This window comes from Lonchura striata, chromosome 4, assembly GCF_046129695.1.
Source record: "Lonchura striata isolate bLonStr1 chromosome 4, bLonStr1.mat, whole genome shotgun sequence".
NCBI classification, from domain to species: domain Eukaryota; kingdom Metazoa; phylum Chordata; class Aves; order Passeriformes; family Estrildidae; genus Lonchura; species Lonchura striata.
Genome location: NC_134606.1, coordinates 70,310,184 through 70,335,952, shown reverse-complemented (window position 1 = coordinate 70,335,952; position 25,769 = coordinate 70,310,184). Strand labels below are relative to the sequence as shown.

Here is a 25,769-nt window from a genome sequence, read left to right as displayed (position 1 = left end):
TTCCATATGTAGAACCTCCTCTCCTATGCTGAAAACAGTTCCTCATTCAGATCTAGAATAGTGACTGTGAAGAAACTCCCATTTATGTAAAGAGCAGTGTTGAATGAACAGCCTTTCAAACTGTATTTCTTGAACTATTTTCCCTTTAAATTATTCTAACATAAAAATAACATCTGGTATGAAAACCAGTACTTAACCCAAGTTTTCAAATAGGTCAATTACCAGAACCATTTCTATCAGAATTCTGACTATATTCAGCATTTGATTAGAGTAACACAACTCTTGCTGTCTTTAATAAGTCTTAGAGAAACCGGGTAAAATTTTTTTTCTGTTTCCTGTTGCAGTATCAGTGTAAAATTTACACAAGGTAGAAAGACATACAAAACACCAATATAGAAAGGTAGACTGTGAAAACAGATTTTAAGCCAAAATAATACCTGGTTGAGGTGCTGAGTATGAAGAGTTAGGGTCCCCATAATGTCCATAATGTATTGGAGAATTTGGTGGTCCGAAACCTCCTATTCCTGGCTGGGATTGGGAATATGGAGGAGCTGCAACATAACCTTGTTGACTCATGATGGCAATTTTCTCATTCCAAGTATTGTGTCCTCTACAGGAATCTGTAAAAAGGAAAATGACACCTGCTATTATTCATCACTCTGTGCATTTAAAAAGGCCATGACTTGTATTCTCCCCAAAAAAGATCAGACACATCTGAAGGTAAAAATTGACCAGAAAGCAGGGGCAAATACTGGTTTGGCTTGATAGCTTAGTTTCCTCAGCTTCACCACATGCTGCATTTACATGGGATTCACCTCTCCCAAGCTCACAGACAGAACTGTAAGCAATGGATGTGCAGATGGAAAAAAGTCTCAAAGAAAAGTCCCAAACTATTCCTTTTACTAGGAGAGCCTTGACTTCAACTACACATGGAAAATACATGGTGAATCCTGGTCCCCAAATATCAGCCATCCCAAAGAACACAGAACTCACTGAAAAATCAGGAAAGGCAGAGTGACCAGAGCAGCAAACTCCCCTAGCAACTACTTCTCCTGTGCTAGCACACCTTAATTTAGAGGAGGTGTGGAATACTACACCAGTTTTCCACCAAACCTTTTATAAACCTGCATCAAGCCCACTCCAAGCAAACGATGGAAGACTCCTTGCTTTTGATGCTGGTGAAACAGAGAATAAAACACAGGATAGAAAGAGCTCCTAATTCTGGTTGTCTTCTGCATTACTGGCACAGGCCTGAGCAGCCTTTTTACTCCAGAATTCCCTAGTGTGCCAAAACTGAGCACAAGATATTCCACAAGGGAGAGCTGAGGCAGTGTGGCCTCAACTGCATGGTATGTTGCCCTTGCTGTTATCAGGCATCTTCTCCATAAGTTTCACATCTCGATCCTGTTGTTGTTAAATAAATGAAACAAGCAAACCCCAAAATTTCACAGATAGCAATTCAGAAAGAGTTTTCTAATGATGAGAGCATTCACAAGATATGTAATTTCTGCCCTGCAGTCAGATTTTGTTTAACAGGACAGAGTAACATTTTAGAAACTTTCAGGAAAGAGTGTCCTGGTAACTGCCATCATTTTTAGAAGCAAAAAGTCTGAAGAATGCTGCACTGAGAACCCATATGATTGTATTTCATCAGATTAATTTTCAGATAGAGTGCCCTTGCCGCCAAGGGATTTGAGACATTATTAGTTGTACACTCTGCATTCTTGATAACAAGATTCCTCTTTTACATGTGAGAGCTTCCATTTTGATAATATATTGAATTTAACAATAACAGAATTTCACTTTCTTAAGGCCCAAATTAAACTGTTATGCGAAATGCTGAGGATTCAAACCCTGAACAAACATTTACTACTTCCACAGTGTCTCAAGCCTGTAAGCCAGGCATCTCCAAAGAACTACACAACATAAATTAGCATTTCAGGTGTTAAGTTCCTTTGAAATAGCTTTCCCAACCACCTGTACTTCACATTCTTGAGCTCAAACCATGTAGTCATCTTTTAATATGGAAACTGGATGACAATAAAACGCTCCTTGTGCTTCAGAAGCACACACAAAGGCACCTCAAAATTACAGCTCCAAGAACACTCAGATAAATTTATGCTGCCCTGGCATATGTCAGTAGAAAAAAGCTATCCCTACCAGAAAGCCCATTCCCAAATTAAACAGATATTTCTGAAGAAAAAAACCTTAACAGTTTTACTGATCATCCATATCAGTCAAGAAATCCCTCTAAGCTGTGTACAGGGCCTGGCCCTCTCCACACACTTCAATGCAGCACAAAATTTCTCAGCTGCAGTGGTTAATTGCTTCCAGGAGTTAATCCTATGGAGTTTTCTCCTATTTATTTGTTAACAAGGTAAACACAGGGAGAAGAAAGATGTTTAATCAGAGGCTTCCTGCTGCCAGCTATACTTTCTTCCCTCCCCCACCTCCATCCGAAAAGACGTGGCACTCATGAGTTTTAGTTGTTCCAAAAGACAGTAAATCAGCATTAAATTAGTTACACACCAGCACACACATACTTTATACCTATATAAGAGATTTTCACTTAGATGCAGTGCAACAACCAAGACCTTAAGATGCAGAGCATTCAGAAGAAATTACTTCCTCCATAGCTTACTCACACATATAAAAAAAAAAAATCTTGCCACGTCAAACTTCCCACAGACAGTATAAACACACAGAGGTTGTGCTGAAGTGAGACAGGAGCTCTCACCACAGATAAAATAATACAAGTTCTTCAACACAGTTCCAGATTCTATTTAGCACCAAGGATATTTAATCTCTTCTCAGGATAGGTATATTTACCAACTATCACAAATGAGTGTTTTAAGGCTGCCTGAAGGATTATGAGCATTTCAGAAATTATACTCTAGGGGAGGGTGTGGATGCACCACCACACCATGAAAAGAGGTCATACAGAAGGTCATGAAAACTTTTTTCTCTCTGTCTCAACACTAGTTTACCTTATATCCCATAACCTGGAGAACAACACCAGCACTGAGGAACAGCTGCAGAATTTAATTGACCTCTATTACCAAATAGGCTGTCACCTTTTCCAGAGGATCGCTGCACCTATGCAGCTCTCTGTGAAGATGTGAAGTTAACTATGTGTAAGCAGAAGTAGGAAAACAGAAACAAAAACAGGGTCGAGTCCTTGGCTCTCTGAAGTACAAACTTTGTATTTCTTCGGAGACACTGCGCTCCCCGACACGTCATCCAGCAGAGGTGCTGTCCCTCCCAGCGCGCGCTGCGGTGTGTCCGGTAACCACTCCCGGGGGTGCGCACCTTTACCTACGCACACGCGGAATGGAACAAAGCTGCGCGCACACACAGCACGCCACACAGCCACACACCTATTTCACGGCTGTTTTCCGGTAACACACTGCGAACCAAGCCACGAAAGCAAAGCCTACATTTTTCCCCACTCACTGCCAAGCTTTACTGCATCTTTTCATGCGCGTAACTTTCCCATCCCCATCGCCTACGAGCTTTAAGCCGCCGTGAGCTCGCAACAGGTCCGGCCCCGCGCCGGGAGCCACCGCCCGCCCCGCGGCGGTACCTGCGCCTGCCCGGGGCCGGGCGCACCGCGGGCTCCGCGCCGCTGCGGGCGGCCGCCGCCGCCCCGCGCCGTGCCCTCAGCCCGCCGCGCCGGTTGGGACCGTTACCTGCGGCCGCGCGCCCGCCGCCTCACGCGCCCCAGTGCCACGTCTGAGGCGGCCCCGCGCGGGCCGCGCCTGCGCAGTGCGGGCGGCGAGGCCGCGCCCGCGGCCGGGCCGTGCCCTCCCGGGCGGGCGCGAGGGGCAGCCCGGGACGGGCGTCCTTCGGCGCCGGGAGGTGCGGCCCGCTGTCCTGCGAAAGGGATGCTTTTCACCCTCTCGTTATGTGCTTGACAAACAGAATCAGGTTGGAAAAGACCTCTGAAGTCATCGAGTCCGACCTATGACCGAACGCCACCACGTCAGCTAAACCATGTCCCGCAGTGCCACGTCCTGGCTTTCCTGAAACGCCTCCAGGGACGGTGACTGCACCGCCTCCCCGGGCAGCCCATTCCAATGTCTAATTATCCATTCGGTGAGAAATTCTACCTCATGTCCAACCTAAACCGCCGCTGGACCGGTTTAAGACTGTATCCTCTCATCCTGTCACCAGCTGCCTGGTATATGTACATATGTATATGTGCATATTTACAACTACATTTTACACATATATATCTTGCATATCTGTATGTAAAATTATGCCACCTGAATATTTCCAGTGAAATATGATGCAGGTACTTTACCTGTTTGCATACTCTGGTTTTAATTACTGTTCAAGTGCATTTAAAAATGCTGCCTTGGTTACAGGATAGGTAATGTTTTTCTAATTAACAAAGTAGAAACATGGGAGTAACATGAGAGAGATTGGAAGTAACATGAGGAAGATGTATTTTTAAAGTTACTTTTCTTCCTGATCACAAATAAACATAATTGTGTTAAAGTAAAAAGAAAGGAGACTGACAGATGAAAAAAAGCAATCAACCAAAGAATCACAGAATATCCTGAATTAGAAGGGACCCACAAGGATCATCAAAATCCAACTCCTGGCCCTGCACAGGGCAGCCCCAAGAATCACACCACAGCAGCTGCATAACTCACGTGCACCTGGAGTTCAGGCTCCAGAGGCTTTCTTATCCTTGTTCTACAACATTATTAAGTCTTCTGAAAGGACTAAACAGTTTTACCTCAGCAATGGTTGTGAGCTCAAAACTAACTGTCCAAAACATTAATTACTGTACAGAAAATCCTGGAAAAAAACCCAGGGCCTTTGAAACAGATGTCAAAATGAAGATACGCAGTGGCATCCTTTACATGAAAGACTAACTAGAAACTTCAACAAGCAACACAAAGCGGGTAAGAACAAGGGTTGACCTGTCTTATTCTTGCTAACCAGAGCTGGATTCACCACTCAGTAATAGAAGCTTTTTTTCTATGTGTTATCAGAGCCAATACTGTTGGATATGTCAGGGAAAGTCTAAAACCTTTAAAATCTTTCCCAACTGTCTAATCAGAATGGAAAATTTCATCCCTGAGGTGACAAGCATCGGTTAAGCTGGATGTGGTTTTGGCTGCAGGGTATCAGTGACTCTTTCATAAGCAGGATGCAAACCAATGCCTTTCATCATTGCTGTGCTGTAGTTTCACCCCTTACCCCTATCTGTTTCCCTGGTTCTAACAGACACATTAAAGTTATGCAAAAACTCTTCTGAAATACCATGCCACCGAGGAAAATAACAGGTTTAAGTTTGGACATTCTCTGTTTTGCCAGGGAGACAGGCAGCCACTGTCCCACCAGTCCTGCTGTGTCTCACTCTGAGCTATTAAGAGTAAGCAGCTGTGGATAACTCAGCACTGAGGAACCATGCACTTACTTGGCCACTGAATACTTACTATCAGATTTCTCCTCCCTGAAATCAGCTCCAGTGAAACCGAAACATGAGATCAGCAAAAGATAGCAAGGAGAAGCCATGGCATTGGCAGTTCTTCCCTTAATTCAGGCCCACTCTGGAAATGGATCAAGATGCCTCTTTTTTTCAAGGATGCTCCTGTTGTCCTTTAGCCTGGCACACTGAGACAAAAGGCATGCAGCATGTCACAGTCTGGATGTTTGGAACTGCAAATAGGATTTATCCACTGTTTTCACCTATAGCACTTAAGAGTATTTTAAGGTTTGCAACTTCAGAAACATGGAAACATCATTAAAGTGTTATAGGTCTGGAATGTAATTTCACAAAAATGAGAATGAAGGATTGCTAAACTATTGTAAGTAATAGTATTGAACATTTTAATTAAACTGTACCATAAAATCTGAGAATCAGACTGGTTTGTTCTTGATCATTGCCAGCAATGATGACCTTCTAGGTTAAATTACCTTTCTTAACAGAATCAGTTAGGTTGGAAAATTTATCCTGTAGAGGTACCTATGCAATACTGCTGAAACTGACTGTGATTTCATACGTTTCAGACCTACTTTGGAGTAGTATACAGGCTCTACAGAAGGCTAGCTCAAATCTTTCAGAGACGATTATTTAGTTTGTTTTTTAGTCATTATTATTTTTCAAACAATTTGAGATTGGACCGTTCCCAGAAATTACTATCAAAGGTCTATAAAAGCCCCTGTTGTGCAAACCATGCAGATCTGCTGTCTTTTATCTCATAGCACATCCCATTAAGACAATGTGTGTGTGATTCCAGGAAACCTAAATCCTATCCTAACCTGTTCAGTTACTGGATTTTCTTAACATACAGCATTGCTACAAAGTGCCAGGAAGAATCAGAACAAACATTTCCCTAGGGGAAGGTGTGGGCAATATTCTTTAAAGAAAGGACAATTTAATCACAAAGAATAGTTCATAAAACTCCAAGGATTGAAGGTGCATTTTAAAAGATGCTTCTTTTTGTTGAAACTGTTTTTCTTCTTTTATTTCACTTGTATGTCCTTCAGACAAGCTACAGGTTTGCTTTTGCACATCAGAAGGGTCCTAAGAGCTATTTACATAAAAAAAATTACTTTGTTTTCTTATCTTGCTAACATATATTCATTAAAATATTCTTTAATGCTTTGCCTACTGTAAATTTAAGGTCTATGAGAACCAGCTTACAGCTCCATGTAAAGTTCTTTACAAGAAAAATGGGAATTATGTTTAAAAATATTATTTGATTAAAATGAAGGCAAGGACTTTGGTATTTAAAAAAATCAATGAAACTTGGAAGGGATTATGTTCCTCTCAAAAAATTGTGTATCAGATTAGAAAATTATATATGGAAAAAAGGAAAATATGTAATATTTCAGGAATCAGAACACTACTGTAAGAAGAAACACATCAGTGTTGTGACTCAGCTACATTTCTAATATAAAAAGCTAAGCACAGTAGAAACCTGAAAGAGGGTATAGCAGAAGTGAATACTGATATTTTGATTCAACAGTATCAAAGGCAATTAGAAAATTTTATTGGAGATACAGGAACATTAAAATCCTGGGCATGCTTTCACTGCTGTATATTTTAAGTACCCCATGTTAATAAATATTACCTACAGGGGCTGTCCGCTATCACCCTTTCAGCTCAGGCCACAATAAAGGAAGAATAATTCTTTACTGGTTTGTGGGTTTGTTTTTTTTTCACCAACGTAACTCAGGCTGTAGATCGGAGCACCCAGAACCATAGTGGGTCCTGGCCAGTGGAGGAGGCCACTGGGAACCCGCTGGGGATTGCTGAGCACAGGGATCATGCCAATGAAATCTCCCTTTTTCCTTCTTCTGAGTGCTGACCTCCCACTCCACGGTACAGTAAAGCTGTGCTACCCCTCAGGCTGCTTCACATAAGGACATCCTAGCACCTTGTGCTCATTAAACTTTCCAAGGTATTTTTAGATGAGAAGTGTAAATCCAATTCCAATTCATAAACTTGTATTCTGTTTGTCTGAATTCATCTGCAAATTCATTTAGACTGATTATACATTCTATTCCCTGCTGTGAACTGGGATCTTTTGTTGGTTGCTGCACTGCTCTAGTAATGGCTGAATTTTGTTATATACTGCAGAGAATGGGAGGACTGGAAGTGCTTGACTCCTTCCCTGCCCCAATCCTTTTCAACATCACTGGCAACTGGGAAGTCCACAATGACTGCCCCTGTTGTCTCCATGCTCCCTAACTCCTACAGAGGACGAAAAACAACCAGCCAGAGGGCATTCACTGCCTGCTTCAGAAACTGTTGGTAGAGTTTGCTGTAATATATGCGAAGCAAAAAATTCTATTGAGGCACAAAAAAATTATATGCAAGTGAAAGAGTACTTAATTTGCTAAGGAGAGACTCTGGGTCTTGAGAACAGTGCACTTGCCTTAAAGCCAAGGTCCTGATCTCTTGTTAAGTTGGTCCCCTTTTAGCTAAAACATTTTCTTTCCCTGAAACTCAGTAAACCAGAAATTTTTATAAAATTTTTTATGGCCCACATGTGGTAAATTCTATGCAAGCCACACATTACAAAAGCAAATGTGCTTTAGAAAAATGACTGTGACTGTTTTCTTCCAAAAAAAACTTTCTGACTAGTTCAAGCCTCTGGATTTCCCAATATCTGCAAGCTCTGAAACTCCTCTGCTTACTCTCACTGACTGGCTATTTTGGTTTTCTAATTAAATCAACATTCTGGCAACTCAATGTGGAACATTTACAGGAGATAGATGTGGTGTACTGAGCAAAATGCTGTGATGTTTCTGTTGGGGAATTTCAATTATTTTTTAAATTTATTTACTACTGTCTAAGACACATGAGAGTGGAAGATTGCACTACCTGTTCTTAACAACAACAACAAAAAAAACCAAGACTTGATTATCCTGCTGTAATTGCTACTTAATGAACTGTAGCACAAAAACAAGAATGAGGTCTTAGTATAATCTGATTAATAATATATCTCTTATAAAGCACTGTGAATAAACATTAGGCCACCAGTCTGAAAGAACAGCAGAAAGTTAAATCATCCTTTCTGTGTTTGCTTGTTGAATGTATGGAATGTCTCAAACATTGATATATTTCACTTTTACATTCAAAAGCATCTGAGGCAGCTTTATTTACATTGAGTTTCATTTTATGCTTCCTGCTTGTGTTTAAAATTTCTGATGTAGTAATGGAGTCTTGCTATAGAGCAATACTCAAACTTATTAGCAATAAAAAAAGAGTAGCTGAGTGAGCTCTTCATAATAAACTGGTGATTTGATTGAGTTACTTAAGATGCAAATACTTCTATGTGTGTTCTTACTTTGACTGCGCTTCTGCTTTACTCCACCATTAATGTTGAATATCAGTCTTGATTACAAAGTATTTTTCAAAATATTGGGCTCACGCTATTTGGATACCTTTAGTATAAAGCAATTGATGCCTTCCCCATGATCAACAAAAATAAACATCAGAATAATTGTTTTAAAAATCCATCATGTTATTTTTACGCCATAGAAGCAACAGAGGCATAGGAGAGGCAGCTGGAGTTAAAATTAAGGGCAGAAGCAAAATTCTACGCCACCCTTGGTGTCACAGCACGTGTGGTAGATTTGCACTGTGGAGGCACATAAACCACTTTTTCAGCATTTGCAGACATGGGCAGTTGTCTGGAAAACAGACAGATCCATGTCAAGGCCAGCTACAGGGTACATGAGCACCAAAAGCAGAGTCCTGTACCAGAGGCAAAAGGAGCTGAGAAGTCTGGAAACTGGTTCCTGGCAAGAAGATGCAGTGCAACAGGCAAGGCTGCAGGATCAGCAGGGGTTAAACATCAAGGTGTTTTTGGAGGGCAGATTTTTCCAATAGAATCTGCTCCACTTGGAAATGAATTAGTTATCAAAGAGTTGGAATTCTTGTTCCTATTGCCAGGAATGAAGATAGCTGGATTGTTTTTTAATCTATTGCAGTTATTTGGATGGGTGGGGGTAACATTTCATGCAGGGAGGTCCTGGTTATGTCACTCCTGCTTTTCTGGTAAAGCCAAACCAGAACCATTCAGAGGCAGAGTGAGCAATGCTGTCTGCCTTTTGCAGGCAGGACTTGATGCCAAGGCAACTTTTTATGCCCTTTTTTTGTCAAATTCTCTAGTTGGAAACACCAACATCAGACCAACTGGGGCAGACACTGAGCAAAACACTTCACTGCAGTTGTGAGTGTTAGAAACTGCTTCACAAACCTTATGGCTTATTTTGTAATACAGAGGAAAGAGGGAAGGGAAGGATACTCCAGAGGCACTCAAACTATCTAACTACCAAACTACAAGAAGAGATTTTCAGAAGTTTTCATATTTTCAAGGCTTCACTGTATATCTAGCAGCTATATCTCCCATTTTCCAGGCCCAGATGAAAAGAAATAGTTTTCAAGTGTAGTAACAGAACCCAAACTTCCCAAAACCCATACTGCGTTGTAACTCAGTTTTTCTCTGCTTCTCCTGTTCTTCTTTTCACTATGGAAAAATTCATTCTTAGGAGCCTTCCAAGTAAGAAACAATACCTGCTTTAAACTGCAATGCAAAAATAGTTGATTTTTATGCTGGACTGCAGCCATGCATGTAATTGAGCTCTTTTAAAGCAACCAATCAAGGGGAGTGAATCACCTCTGCACTTGCTAACAGGAAACAAAATTTAGAAGATGAAATCTGATGCAGGAGAGTATTCATCAGACTAATTTTAAATATTTGTGTTCAATCCTAAATTCCACATTAAATCATAATTTCAAAATGTCATAGATTATTTTGGCCTAATCCATATCTCAGCTATGATGGAAAAATATTTTCTTCCTGAATATGATGTGGTTACTCTTGATTAATTTCACTGTCGTACATCAGAGAAAAGTTTTGCATGGTGGATTTCTTTAGCCCAACACGCTGTCATGAAATGTTCTTTCAATAGGAAGAGGGGAGATCATAAAATCCAACTGGTTTAGATGAACAGATGGATAAAAGGTGCTGTGTTACTTAACTGCCCCCTTTAAAAGACAATTCAAAGAGCAGGATGAAGCATTAGGGCAGAGGTGAGGAAAGTGAAACACCTGCTTGCATTACTTACATGCGTGTTCCATTCAAGGCTCTTCCAAACTTTGGCAAAGAAGATCAATTTTTGTTCTCAAAAGCTCTGTTAGGAAGAGTGATGCAGCCTCTCCCTGCCAAAACCAGAAAGAAAACGACATATAAATAGTTTTCTTTTTACTTTAGAGGCTTTTATCAGAATTTTTCCAACTACTGAAGCCAAAAATGTAGTCATCCCATCTCCTGGGAATCAAAACAAAAAAGGAAATAGACACCTAAGAGTCTTTCCAAGTCCCAAGAGTAAATGACTTCTTGTTAAAACACAGGGATAAGTAAAACCAGCAGTGGAATGGCACCTGGAAACATGAATTCTAGCCCAAAACATTGCTCCTAGATTAACCAGAAACAGTAATTCCAGCATCACAATTTCTTTTTCATGTTCACAAACCTTGCAGTGAGCGTGTTTTACTTTTTCTCATAACACAGTCTTGTAGCTATTTTGTGAATTAATTTTTGGACACAATCTGAAATCCTTGTTTTTTTCATAAATGAAAACCTCAAAAGATTTTTGTCCAAGAAGTCCAGGGGGAAAAAAAAGTTTACTTCTCTTTAGCCAGTTTAGGAAAGTATTTCCTGATTATCTGAGACTGGCTGTGATATGAATAGGTAGGACAAACACCAAAGAAACATAAGAGGTCTCTTCCCCAAATTCTTGTCTCTTTGAGTTTTCCATACATTTTTATACATTCTTATGTCTTGTATTTAATGGTGCAGGTCTTTGGCTGCAGAGGGCTTATGTACATATTTTGAGAGCTGCTCATTAAGTGGATTGCCGTTACATTCTCTGCACAAATTTCTATTTACTCTCATATAATTCAGCAATGCTCAATGCCAACAACATTGTTTCTGTGTTTTGGAGGAAAGTGGCTTATTTTGCCAATTTATTTGGATTTTCCCCCTCACAATAGATCCAAAACTCCTAATCTAGGATGACATCCAGTAACCTAAATGCTGAGAAATCCCCTCCTGTACTTTTCTCTTCTTCTTCCACTGTACTTAATTTGCCAGTCTTGAAGCTGGGGAAAAAGCCAAGAAAGCAGGACTAGTCCTTAAATTCCAACCCGTCATATAGTACCTTGCCTTATAATCCACATTAGGGATTAAAATTAAAAGCTTTTACCTTTAATGGTGAGGAACTGCTTGTGCCTCCTGTGAATGTGAGCAGAGTTTTTCTGTCTAACCTTATAGGTAGATAAGAATTATCTATGACCTCTATATTTAATTTGTTTTCACTAAGAAGTTGGTATTACTGGTTTTGGTACCTTTACCACTCAACATCTGTACTTCCTGTGAGCAAATCCTCTTATCTGGCAGTGCACTGCAAGGTTCCTCATGCAATCAAAACATCTGGATTTCATTAATTTGTCTTGTAGAACAAGAGAGTTTTGCTGGGAAAAGATGAAGGGAATCAGCTTTAATGGATGTTAGCTGGAGCCACGCATTTGAACTTTCCATCAATATATTTAATTCACATTGTCATTTTATACCTCTTTTGAAAATTAAATCCTTTCCATGTGTCTCTGTTCCTTGTTGCTTCTTAGGTCAGGAGAAAAAACTCAAGGGTAGCAATTAAGCATAAATGTATTTTTCTACTTCTGTACATTCGTGGAAAATTATGTTTAGATCTGCCTTCAAAATTTGCTTTTGCCTTGTGTAACTACTGAATTGTAGGACTACAAAACAAAATGTTATTAGGCAATGATTTGAAAAAAGAACATGTGCTGAGGTACCTGGCATTGCTCAGTTTACAGAAGCCACTTTTAAAAAAATCATTGGAAGGGATATATTGGAAGAGGTCATCTTCCCTTCATTTGGAAGAGACAGTGTGTCATGATTTCTTTAGTGGCATGGCTCTGATTTTATCATTTGTTTCATTAAACCAGTGAGGGATTTTCTCCACATAATTAACAAAATAAAACAAAACCAACCAAACAAAAAAGCCCCCCAAAACCAAACCAAACCAACAAACAGAAAAACCATCAATAACACACTAAACAAATAAGCACTGACTTTTTTCTTCCTTCCCCCCTCCCCCAATGCTGATTCTCCCATTTGGCTAAAATCACATTCAACAATAAATTTGGTAGTTTGTCAAATTGTTTACAGATGATACAGTTAAATCTAGAAAGCTGTTAAAATAAGCATTATTGGGGAACTAGATTATGTTGATTTTAATGTGGAAAAAAATAAAATATGAAACAAAAATGAAATGCAGAAAAAGGAGAAAGTCAGACCATCTGGATACTTATAGCAGTAAAATGCTGCCCATAAATTAGAGACCATGATATCTCCTTTCCCTCTGTGTCTTCCTCATTACTAAGGAATGGGTGGAAATGTTTGCATTTTTAAAGAATCCACAGCCCTAGGATACTACTGTAGGTGAAATGAAAGCCTTGCTTTTATTGCTGAATGAAAAGACAAACATATGTCTTATTTCTTCTCACATTTGAAGAATGTCTTCTGAACTCAGCTGCAAAAATACTTGATTATTAGATTTTAGATAAATCCACTTGTAGTAAAACTGGTCAGTATCATAAAGTATGACAGTACAAAGAGAAGATATATGGACAAGCGGCAGCAGATGAGGCAAAGAAAACTAAGAAGTGGCCACCAAGACCACACCAAGAGCTTTAGAGGAATTCAAAGCTGAAATAGCTGATCATTACTAAGATTAGAGAGTGCCATTTTTAAACTAAAGTCTTCCAAGAGAGATTCCCAGAATAAGAAGTCTGTCAGCCTGATATCTATCCAAAACAAAGAGGTGGAAACTATAATATGGAACAGTGGACATCTGGACAAAGATGATTTATCTGGGAAGAGTTAAAATGGTTTTCATAAAAGGAAGTCCTGCCTCACAAACATAAGGCAGTTCTTTGAGGGGATCAAAAAACACACGGATAAGGGTGATCTGATTGATCTTGGATTTACAAAAGGCTTTCAACAAATTCCTTCACCAAAGGCTTTTAAGAAGACTAAACAGCCATACCATAACATGGCTTAGAAGTATAAGGTGATACACATTGGGGAAAGAAACATTAATTCACATATAAAACTGTGTGCTTTGAACTAAGTAGCAACAGACAAGATTTGAAGATTTTGAAAAATAATTCCAGTAACACATTAACTCTGCAGTGTCTGAAAAAGCAAATTAGGAGTGTTTGGGTTAGCAACTAGAGAACAAAATATATATCATCATGCTATTGCACAACTCCCAGCTTTATCTGCTCCCTGAAGCACCAGTATCTGGTGTTGCAGATACTCATTTCAAAAAGGACTTAGAAGTATAGAGAATGTAGAGAAAGAAAATTAGGAGAATGAAAGGTGTAAGATAGTAAAGGGTGAAAGGTGTGAGATCCTAAAGGATGATTAATTATTCTATTCTCTCTTTGAAAAACATTAGATATGCAAAAGTTCTGTAAAATGAGTGCCTGTGAAGTGTGCCTGGGGATTGCTTGGTCACAGTTTTCCTTGATCCATGAACCAGGGGACATCAAATGAATCTGTAGGATCCAGATTGAAGGCATAGAAGGTGATTCTTTAAGTCACTATTTAGTTAGGGATGATTTCCCACGCTAAGCTAAAGATACTAAAAGTTATGTGGGCTCAAGGGGAAACAACATGCAAAAGTTCATGGAAGAGAAATTCCTGTTACAAAGTACAGAGCTCCCACATTCAGCTGAGGAAGTCTTTGAGTGGAGGCTCCTTGGGAAAAGAAAGGCACTATTTTCCATGTTCTATTTTCTATTATCAGAGACAACATTTCAGGATAGATGGTCTCACTTTGGCTGTTCTACAAGTATGGCTATTACTAGCCTAGCTTATCACAGCTCATCCAGGTTATTGTGCTGGGTTTTTGACTGGCAGTTCTTGAAGGGAGATGAGCAAGGGGAAGTTTGACCTGGAAATGTTGTAATACAGATCTCGTCATACAAGCTTAGATTAAAGCCAAAGGTTTCCCTGTATTTATGCACAGATAGACTTTGAGTGAGTTCTGCCACTTGTCATTTTCCCAGTTTATAGGATTATTTGTGACATCAAAGTTTTATCACTGTTGCCTAGAACTGGATTTTTAGGTTTTAGTGAAACAATGGAGGCGGTGGAAGTGGTTAAATGGCTGTAATTAACTTGAAATTTTCAAGTGTATTTTGAAAATAATCTCAGAATTGATGCAATTTATTTAAACTCTAGAAATGACAGAGATCAAAAGGTCATAAATTCCATTATGGACTCCACTTTTATCTTGATGTCCAGTTTCTGACCAGCATTCAGAAATCCCAAAGGATGCAGGAGTGTACAAAAATATATGAGTTGTATTAAAAAGCAAAACATACTGCAGCATAAGCATTTAAGAAATTCATATAAAGCAACTGGGAATTGTTAAGGCCTATGGAATGTTCTTTATGAGATTAAGACATAGGAAGTTTTGGGTGTCCCCATAATGGGAATAGTTTAGTTACAGACTTCAAATGGTTTCCTTAATTTCTTGTTTACTGCAGAGCAAACAAGAAATGAGCCCTTGGAAGAATGCAACAATTTGTTTGACATTGTTGTTAGAAAAGTCCCTCAACACGCTGACAAGACAAAAGTTATTTCTCCTATTTCTCCTATTTTTTTTCTCCTGTCAGGATCACAGTGCTTGTCAGTTCAAGCGAAGAGTCCTGTATCACTTGAAATGTACCAGGTCAAAATATCCCCAAAGCTTTGTCATCCACCAAAATTAAACAGATCCTGGTGTTCTGACCAGTCATTTTTTCAGCTGAGCTGAAAATCAAGGTTGTTCTGTTCTAGTATTTTACACAGTACAGTTATATGGTCAAAGGTGACAGAAACATCTGTTTCTAGTACAAATTTCCATCACATATGTGACCATCCAAATGCAGAGGTGATTCCCTTTAATTTGATTTCTCCGGTAAGTATATGAAGAAGTTCAGAAGCAGAGATCAGATTTGATTATTCATTTTTACCAGAATAATAAGAGACTAATACAAGCTCAAAACATCCTAACAGCAATTAAGCATTTAATCACAAACTTGTAACATATGAAGGACTAATAATTATGTGATAAATTCTGCTCAAACAGATTAATTTTTCTATTTAACAGAGTGTCATGGAGCATTTGTTGCAGCTAGATACTGAAGAATTTCATTGCCATAAAATCTATAAAAACTTGCATCGTTGGGTAAAAAGGAGAGAATTCTGTCTAAAGTAAGATTCTGCCTAGGGAAAGACTAAAAATCTGTCTGCTACAGCAATGCATCAACACTGCAGAAGATAATAAGATAATAATTAGCCACCTTGAACTATTTCAAATTACATGTCTGCACTCAAAGGTTGCCTAGCAAAGTCCCTTTAAAGGCCATCTCCTTTCCTAGCATGGCTTCTCTGATGGTGTTTTCCTTAAGTATTTAATTATATGGCAACCTGTGCTGGTTTTGTTCTCCAGGGCTGTTGACTTGTAGTCAATAAAGCAAGCACTCTTCCTCCTACTAAATCCTGTTATTGAGAGAGTGACATTTTCCTCTGTTTGATTAGGGATCTCCTCTCCACCCAGGCTTTGTGCTACCTTTGTGTCTTAAGGACTAATGAAGGACTCAGGCTCCTAAAAGTCTGTCTACTTTTTCCAGCCAGAATATTTCTGTTTGATAGAATAGCCTGTCTCTACCTTGATATTTTGCCTGTGAAGCATCACTCAAGGGGTCACTTAATTGACAGATGCACTGGATAGATTTAAGCCCTCTGTGGTTATCTGCTGCTTAGATGCAAAGTCTTTTAATTTAAATTATGAGGGTTTCCTGTAGCCCCAACATCTCTGACAGCTTAGAACCAACCAAGTGGAAACATTTCCAAGAGGGACCTGAGTGAATTTATACTGTGACTCTGTGTCCCAGTACCCTGGGTCTCAAAGCAAAAGGTGTTTCTGTCAGAAAGTTGTCTAGACATTAAAGACTGCTCACCTGCTGAACACTCCTTTAGAACCAGCATAGTTCAAAATGCAATGTGATTTAAACCAGGCTACCTGACTGGGCTGAGGTGATAGGAGGTGCTGTCAGTTGTTAACACCCAGCTAGAGGAATACTCATCCTGTACTGAAGAACAGTCACCTCTTAGACCATCCCAATGAATTTCTTTTATTATTTTGGTGCTTATAGTAAGGTTTCCCTTCAACAAAACAATGTAAACCATCCATTAATAGCATCTGAAGAGGGATCTGATACTTCATTTCACTAACCCTCTTCCCCTCTCTGGTAGGAAAGGCAGCAGGCTGCATAAGAACAGGTATTATTAGGGTCCAATAGTAATTCAGGTCATTGCTAAATCTCAGCACATGTTAAACAATACTGCAGTCAGAGAGAACTAGAAAATGAAGCAATTCAGTGACAGGGAAATTACAAAGCTTTTCTATTTCTTTTTTTGTTTGTTTTCTTTTTTGTTTGGTTTTGGTTTTGGTTTTGTTTTTGCTTACTTGCCTGCAGTGCTGCAGAAAGTACCTGCAGAGTAGAGATGAAAATCCTAAAGCCAGTTCAGTCTAAGTGAATCAGTTATTCAGAGGATGTACATGGTGTTTCGCTTGAGATTCTGCTTGGAGTAAAAATGCAAGAAATGAGTAAATTAGGGTTTTAAACGTCTGGTACCATTTACTAAAGTGAACTTATTTCCCAAATTGTCACAGGGAAATGTACACTTCTTTCTGCTGTGCTTTTGATTTAGCTGGCAGGAGACTCGTTTAAAGCCAGCCTTCTCTGCCTCACGGCTGAGTCTCTGTGTGCATTCCCCTAAACTCCAAGTTCACTTACTTTACTTTGAAGGTGGGCTGAGCATCGGAATCTGACGAAAGAGTGGGCTGTGCCCTCTGTGCGAGGGAGCTCTTCCATTCCCCTCAATGACTACATTTGCTCGTGCAGTACACAGCAGCAGCAACAGTGTGGTGCTCTGGGTCTCCAGCTCTGCCTGGCTCGCTAAACATCTGCAAGCCAAGTTTTTCATGTTCTCCCGTATGTGAATGCTGCCCAACTGCACCAGGAAAATGGGCACAGGGGATTATCTCTGCGTTGCTATGAGCGGAGGGGCGCCGTGGGGCTTCAGGCTGCAAGGGGGCAAGGAGCAGAAGCAGCCTTTGCAAATCGCCAAGGTAAGAGCATGACAGAAAGGTGGTGTTGGAGTTTTGTGGGCACAGATGACAGGACCACTTTGTTTGAATCCATCCTACTTCCAGGAAAACGGTTGGTATGGATCTTGTTGTGATGTTTGTTTGAATTTGCTAATGTGTTTTGCAGAGATTCTGCAGGTGCTGATTCTGTCATTTTCAATAAAAAGGGATTATTACTTTAGGGTAGCTTGCAAGTGTTACTAAGGTTTTTTTAGATGCTGAATGTTTCACTTGTGACACGGTATGTGCCTTTCAGATCCTGTTTGCTTCGCTCTCTGGCTTTGAGTGCGCTCGGCACATCGCAAAACTCAATCTCATTTTAGGAAATGCTGCTTCAGTCATCTATTTATGACAGTTTTTCTACTCTGGTCATAGAATAAATACAGCTTTATCATGAGAAAATGTTCTTACTATTTTGGGAATCCTGGAAAGCATTACACTGACTATCTCTGGTTTTGGAAAGTTATCCAGTCTCAGAAGCAGCTTTAACAGATGCCAAACATCCCCTCTTATATTTCATGAGCAATGCTGAAAATTACTGGACACTTTATAAATTATCTGCACGTATAGAAGGAGGGCAAGACAGACAGTAGAATTTGACAATAAATTAAAAATAGGAACTGGTAGCCAGCTTGCAGAAATAATATTTTAAAAGAATTTTTATTAAAAATCAGTGCTTACTCCTGTGCAACAATGAAGATTTATCACAGTTATTAAGGCTTATGTAACTGTATGGAGCTGCATTCTGTTCCCTTAGACAAGAGGGACAAATTTTGTCCAGAGCTCTGAGCTCAGCAAAATACCACCAGCTGAAACAGTAGGGGGACTGATCATCATCCCATGAGCTCTGCCTAGTTAAACCCAGGGAGAAAGTTTAAAATGTGTCTTATCTCCTTCCTTACCAGGATCTTGGTAATGCAGTACACCGAGTGTTTGTTTTACTTTGATATGGTATTTTTGATCAGCAGTTTAGTATTTAAGCTGTAACTTTCTCAGGGTGTCAATACACTTGGTAATTAGTTAACTTTAATTTACTGTATCAGCTTTTTCACAAATAGCAGAAACAATAAATCTACCTTATTTTATAGGAGAAAGTCCTTTTAGCTCCTCTGTCAAGAGAAGAACATTTTTCACTATCCTTTTCACTTATTTCCAGCCTATCAACCATATCCAGTAACAGATCTGTGATTTATTGAGGGCCTGAATATTTTTTTTCTCATTCCTGTTAAGTTTTTGTTTTTCTATGTTTTGCAAAACTTTAACATGTTCACTTTTTTCCCTACTGGTGGGCAACTGTTGCTGTGCAAGTAAAGCCTCTGATAACAGATGGCAGTGGACTCCTGCCATCTAGTGAAAACTTGGAGCTAGAACTTAAAAATGGTGAACAATGGTAAAAGGCAAGTGGCCTTGATTACATAAAATCAAAATTAAAACCCACAAAATTCTGACTAAATTTTAGTTTTCCTGATAAAAATCGTCTATTCAAGGTTAGGGTTTTGTTTTGTTTTGGTTTTTTTTCCACGTTTACATCCTAGACTGGAACACTTAAGTCTGGGTACTAAAGGCTGGGACTTGAGGTAGATGGACCTTATTTTAATGTATTTTCAGTAATACACAGTAATACTGTATACTCAATAATACACAGTACTTTCTAATGGGAAAACCCCCAGGAAAATATACTTATATTTAGAAAACAAATAATAGGTATTTTTAGGAAAAAACTTACAGGTAAAAGTTTGTTTTCCTGTAAATTAAAGGAAAGGCTCCAGAGGGGTTACTTACCTTTGTTTGAGTGCAGGGAAGGGCACATTCAGGTTCTGGTCCTGCGTGGAGAAGTGATTGTGAAATAGATCTAAAGCAGAGAGGGATATGAAATAGAGGGAAATGAGATAATCCATTAAAGTATGTCAGGACACAAAATTCCCAAATTCACACTACCTATTCTTTGATAAAGGAAACATATTGTTTTTAAGCTGATGGGATAAGTCACTGCAGCTCACTGCCAGAAATAGCTTTTATCAGTTTGTTTTATGCCTTTTAAAATAGTTTTATTACATTTATAAAGAATATGTAAACCCTCCCCCCTCTGCCTAGCTCCTAAAGCATATATTCCAGTAGCATTCCCACTGGAATCCATGAAAGTTTTGCCTGGAGTATAAATTATTGTCTTCCATTACCATGCAAAATATCAATGGAGAGATGAAGACAAACCTTTTACCAAAAAATATCTCAGTACTTTTTCACAAGTACTTTTGCAGATAAAACAAGCAATTTTCGTTAGCAAATAATTTTACCACCACTAAATTATATTCAAGACCTTTCAGTAATTTTTAAGTGTGAGATTGCAACAAATGGATTTTACTGAAGTATGAGAAAGTATCATTCTGCTTGTCTATTTTAAACACTTATTCAAGACATAAATTTGACTCATTTTTGGTAGAGGCATAAGAAGGATTCAACAATTCTCCTCTAAACCCTGGCTCAGTACACCAACTTACTTTGTGAAGTCCGATAATTTTGCAAATACTTCATAAGAACTTATTTTCAGTTAAAAAGAATTTGCATATTCTATATAACATCCCAATATAACATAAGGCCTTTAAAATAAAGTATTTTAAATGCTATGCCTAAAGACACACTTTGCTAAGAAAGTTATCTAATAAATGGATGTTATTTTTTAAAAAGATTAATCATGAGTTCAAAGCTAAGGAAAACCGTTGTTGTGCATATCCCTTCACTAAACCATGTCAGTGCTGTGCTGTAGGATGGCTTTCCCAAAGCAGGAGATGGGAAATCTCAGTGTAGCAGTGACCCTAGAAGGATAAGTATTCAAGATATATAAAAGCTAAGCAATGCATGATGTCCTTTCCATTTTACCATGAGATATATGAAAGAATATTTTAAAAATCATTATCATCCTGGGTTTTCTTCTTGAAAATTTCTTTGCAGTTTTTAATTTAAAATATATACAAAATAATGGCTGATTTTCTGAACTAGCATTTGAAAGAAAGTCTGGTGACTTTTTTCTATTAATATTGAACAATAGTTAAGAGTAAAGTTATATCTTTTAAGAGGCATGTCTTTTGCAACAGGTAATTTAATGGAGTTGTTTTATAGATGATGATATTTATATTCATTTACAATGTGACTTTATTAAATCACCTTTGCAAGTGAGGTACATTATTTTGAGCATATTTGTTACCTGCACCAAAGAGTAATTTGATGAACTCATTGTATCTGTCAAAGTCTTGGTAATTCAAGTTTGGGAACTCAACCAAATAGTTCTAATATTTAAGGGAGGCAAGTTGCATGACTCAGACCCATAAGCACTTCAAAGGCAATCAAGATTAGTATCCTAAAAGTAAAAATGAACAGATGCTTACAAGGAAGCTTCTGCTACTGCTTCCCAAATTGTAGCTTTACCTTTGGCATGTTTGCTTTACCTAATGACATGTGACAGCTGGCTGCCTGGTCATTTTAGACTTGTGCCCTTGACCATCAACATGCTCAGATTTCAAGTCTCAGTTTCATCATTTTGGATTCATTGGAACCTAAAACAGAAAGTGAAACTCAAAGACTTGGGAATAACCTGAACCAGCAGTGTGAAAAGTAATATCTGAATATGATTACTTAACACTGGATGTAAACAGAGGTGGGCTGTGTTGTGGTAGTTTGGCTTTTTCTCTGCATTTCTCCAAAATACTTGACACATACAGAGCAACCACAAGAGGTTTTCATCAAGTTTACCTCTACACTTTGTCTAGCAGAAAAGAAATAAGGGGTGAGACATGTTAGCACAGTTATGCTTTGGATCCTGAGGTAAGGCAAAACATGCCATTGTCACATATGTGTAAGGTATATCTAAACAAACATTTGGTCTATCCACAAAAGACATAGCAGCTGCTGGGTTGAAGGAAACCTTTTTATGCTGCTGTCATGCTCATACATTGTCACCCCTGGAAAATGCTCCCATTTCCAGGCAGGTAAATGAGGATAGTGAAAGCAGGATCTTCCTCTCCATCACTGTTTGGAGCTGCAGTTCTCAGAGCTGGGTGAAGGCTCAGCACTGGGCTAACACCACCCTGCTGATCCTGCATCATTTCACTTGACATTTTAAGCAGGATTTGAGCACAATTTTATGCAATAGCAATCAGCAGAACAAGTCATGTTTAAGACATGCTATTTGAACTTTGGCAGCAAAGGAGGGGAGTTTAGAGTCAACCTACATGATTTTAAACACAACTTGCCTTACTTGGCCTGTATTTAAAACTGTTTGTTTAAATTTGCTGGCTAATACATTTCCAAACATAGTTTGTTTTTGCAGCCTGGACAGACTCTTACTCTCAAATTCACCCTTCAGACCATCTGACACAGCTGGTATTTGCTGATATTCAGAAAACCCTGTAAGGCATATTTACATATTCTTTCACACGAGGAATTATGTGGAAGATTGTGGGTTTATCTATATTTTCTGGGGAGGATTTTGACTGTGTTACGAGCCTTGACACAATTTAATAACCAATACATTTTTGCACGTGTTTAGATGACATAGTTCAGTTTGTATTTAAGTAAATTACCAAACTTCCACTGACAGACTGGAAGAAGCTGTGCTTTCTGGAGCTTAAGTTAATTTATTTTGCAAAACAGAAGAACAAAAGTAAGGCTCCCCAAATCTAGCTAAAATAGACCACTGCTAAATAACCCTGTTCTAAAAAAAACATCTGCCAATGCTAGTTGGAAAAATAATGAAGAAAAAAATCCATACACCTTAACCAACAAAGGTTTACATGTTCTTCTAAAGGTTAGGGCTCTGTGTTCCCTACTTTTAAGCTTTTGCATTCCAGCCATTGTGCCAGTGGAAATGTTTAGCACTGGAGTCCCATCTAGTTGTTTAAAAGCTGCAGGCTGAATTAGCACATGAGTGTATACCCCATTTTGGATATACAGGACTACATACCAAGCTGGTTTTGGCATGCTTCCCACAGTATTTAGCCAAATACAAGCATGTTTTGGATACATGGTATTATTCATTTGTGCTTATTTCCAACTGATGCTTTTCCAGCTCTCACGCTAGGCAAGTTTTCAATGGAATAGAATGAACACCATAATTCACACTGATTTAAACTAAACAAACTAAAAAACCAAACAGTGTATTCCTACTAAATTAGATTAGCTGCTTTGTATAGAACTTTGCTTCATTTTGTACGTTCTTTGCTGGAAACATTTAAAATACACTGCAAGACATTATCACTTGTCATTGTTCTGTGTTTTCTACCATTGAATTCTTATTGTGAATGTGAATGTAATAGTAAGACTTCTGGCCAAGTTCACATTAAAATATCACAACAGGAAATGTTATTTACAGAGTCCTCTAGGATTGTGTCTGATTGTTTAAGAGGACACCGCTAACAATTTATGCATATCATGAAAGGCTTTTCTTTCAAATGCAGAACTCAGCATTCTTCCTATTTGCAGCAGAAATATTGAGAGCAGAAATTACTTTAAGGGACCATATTTCATAAGTTAAGTGCTTAGCACACTATAAAGGGAGAAGGATTAGCAGAGAGCACTTCAGCTTTAAGAGGAACAATTCTGTTCATGGAATTAGCTATGGACAGAAATTATAACATTTAGACTGCAACCAGTACTCATGAGCACTGGCTGGAACAAAACTGGCAGTAAAAAAACCCCTGGATATCAGCTTGAAGGTTTTAAATTTCAAACCTAATGTACACAAGTTACACAGTGGATTTTTTTTCTCCTTTTCTGTAATTTATCCCATCTGCACCATTTCATTAGAAGCTGTAAGCCAGAGTCAGTGGGAATTTTAGGATCGGACTAAGATACATTTAGACTGGAACACTTCAGTATGCACCAAAATCAAAGTGCTGTGTTTTGGTTACCTGCCAAGACAACCTTGTGTTGAGCATGAAGGCCAAAAATCTTCAAAACACCTCAGGACCTTGCTCTCAGTGGAGGGCTAAGAAAAGTGAAAAGTGGCTGTCTTATTTGTGGCTTATGTGGAAGGTAAATTCTAACAAAAACCTAACTCTAAGCTTGCCACACAACAGGTTTAGACCCTGAGATCTCTACAATATTCTGCAGTCCTGGGCACAGCAAAAACCATCCCTCTCTTGTTTAGCAGGGAAACTCTGTCTGCAAGTTGTCATTTCACTTTATTGAAATAGATTCTGAATCCCTTAAGTATCTTTCTTTGTTTTACATCTCCTTCCTACATCTGGGACTAGGCACTGAATGCATGGGTAACCTTTTGCTTCAAAAGAGTTATGTCATCTTGGACTGAGTAGCTGTAGAACCATTATTTTATGAACTTGCCTTTTTGTAAGTATAGTTTAGAAATATGGTCCTATTTAGGAAACTGGATGCTTTGGGTTTTGAAGCATGTTTTATATTACAATTCATTAGCAGATGAACTGGAGATAGGTCAAAACTATGAAGAAAATAGATAAACTGTGGTGTTCTATACTGCTGGTTTCATATCTTCTCCAAAGCATAAACATACCACGTATGGCATAAATTGCTGCTATATTGAATTTATAGAAAGTTTCTAAAATAAAAATAATATAAGACACCATATGTCCATTGTGGCTCTTCACAGCAACAGAAAGAAAAGCAAACAGAATGACAGGAAAGCATAATTTAACAAGACTAAATTTGCCCTTCTTAGTACTCTCTGTCTAATACAGGAATATCAGGAGATGTTTGTTGTCTGAAGGCAAAAGGTGGCAAAGCTGAAGCTCTGTTTTAAAAACCTAAAGGAAGCCTTAACAGAGGAGTTATTTTTTTCCCATGAACTCATTGGGAGCTTTGCCATTGACTTCAAAGGGCAAAGGATTGGGCCTTAGTTTGTATAATATAGTGCAGTTATTTAATTGGAAGCAGATATCATGAATAAAAATCCTCATTGGGAAGAGTGTAGCAGATTTTGCAATGGATCTATTTAGTACAGATTTCTGTGTCTAGCAGAAATAATTTCCTTCTAAGGAACAAAAGATCACCTTACACTTCAGAGTATTGTGACAACACAGTTAGATAATGTATATTTTATTCAAATTATTTAGCAATTATTTAGTATATTTCTTTTCCAACCTGTTTTGGAAGTCTGTGTCAGGACAAAGGTGCTCACTTGAGCTGAAGGCATTTCAGTCTGCTTATTTGTAAGAGAAAGAAATGATTGCTAATAGAACAGAGTAGACTGACATTACAAGAACCTAGAAGCCATTAATTAAAGGCTTCTAGGTTTAATTAAAGGACTGATAATGTAGCAGTGTAAGCTAAGGAAAAAATTTAGACAGTGGACATATCCCTCCATTGCAAATGTTTACTGGTTGAAGGCACTCCTTGTAACTGCCCTCTCACTTTCTTTAGCTGTGCCAACAGACTGACCTGTGTTGGATGAATGGTATTCCCTAAACAATTTAGATTTCAGGGCTTTGCTAACTCACCTCATTTTGCCTGACAGCTTGGGCAACAGTCCTATGAGCAGTTTATCTGTCAGGTTTGAAGTGTAGAAACTCCCAGGAGAGGAGAGGAAGCAGGAAAGGGAGAGGAGTGCCAGGCAGCTGGGGGTGACACTTTTCCAGCAGGCACAGGTGTGTCTGGACAAATCTGTAATTCCATGACACACCCATCTTGTAGATGTGTTTCCAACAGTTTAACTGGCATCCCTCTGGAAAGGCTATAAGGGTCCAGCTTGTCATCATTAAGAAAAACATCTCCATGGAGAGCTGTGCAACAGTAATTGCAATTGTTGTCTGTACCTGTGTAATAGAAGGTGTTCCCAAGGTGTGCTGCTATCAAGGGGATTCACATCATGAGTTCTGACATCTTTATTTATCCACCACCACTGAAACAGTCATCTCCCTACTTACCTCTCTCAATCCTTGTCTTCTCTGCCAGGAAATCTTGCTCTGCTTTCTGTTACCGTTCTCACTGTAGTATTCTATTTAAACACAGAATTACAGTTACTCACTTAAACATCA

At 38.8% G+C, this 25,769-nt stretch overlaps 1 protein-coding gene across 3 annotated transcripts in view; it reads right to left on the bottom strand.

Moving 5' to 3' along the window:
• The window catches only part of SEC24D (SEC24 homolog D, COPII component), a 157,071-nt gene that overhangs the window by 38,890 nt on the left and 92,412 nt on the right, over positions 1-25,769 (bottom strand). Inside the window, exons 4-8 of one of the 3 annotated variants that reach the window (XM_021554979.3) lie at positions 25,659-25,729; positions 19,549-19,618; positions 10,600-10,693; positions 5,451-5,628; positions 438-620 (exon numbers count right to left, since the gene is read on the bottom strand). In XM_021554979.3, coding sequence (XP_021410654.2) covers positions 438-620; positions 5,451-5,529 — 262 coding nt within the window. In that variant the 5' untranslated portion in view covers positions 5,530-5,628; positions 10,600-10,693; positions 19,549-19,618; positions 25,659-25,729. Of the gene's footprint in view, positions 1-437; positions 621-3,583; positions 3,646-3,689; positions 3,769-5,450; positions 5,629-10,599; positions 10,694-19,548; positions 19,619-25,658; positions 25,730-25,769 lie in introns of those variants that run through there. The other 2 variants (XM_021554980.2, XM_077783052.1) reach the window with 2 other exon arrangements.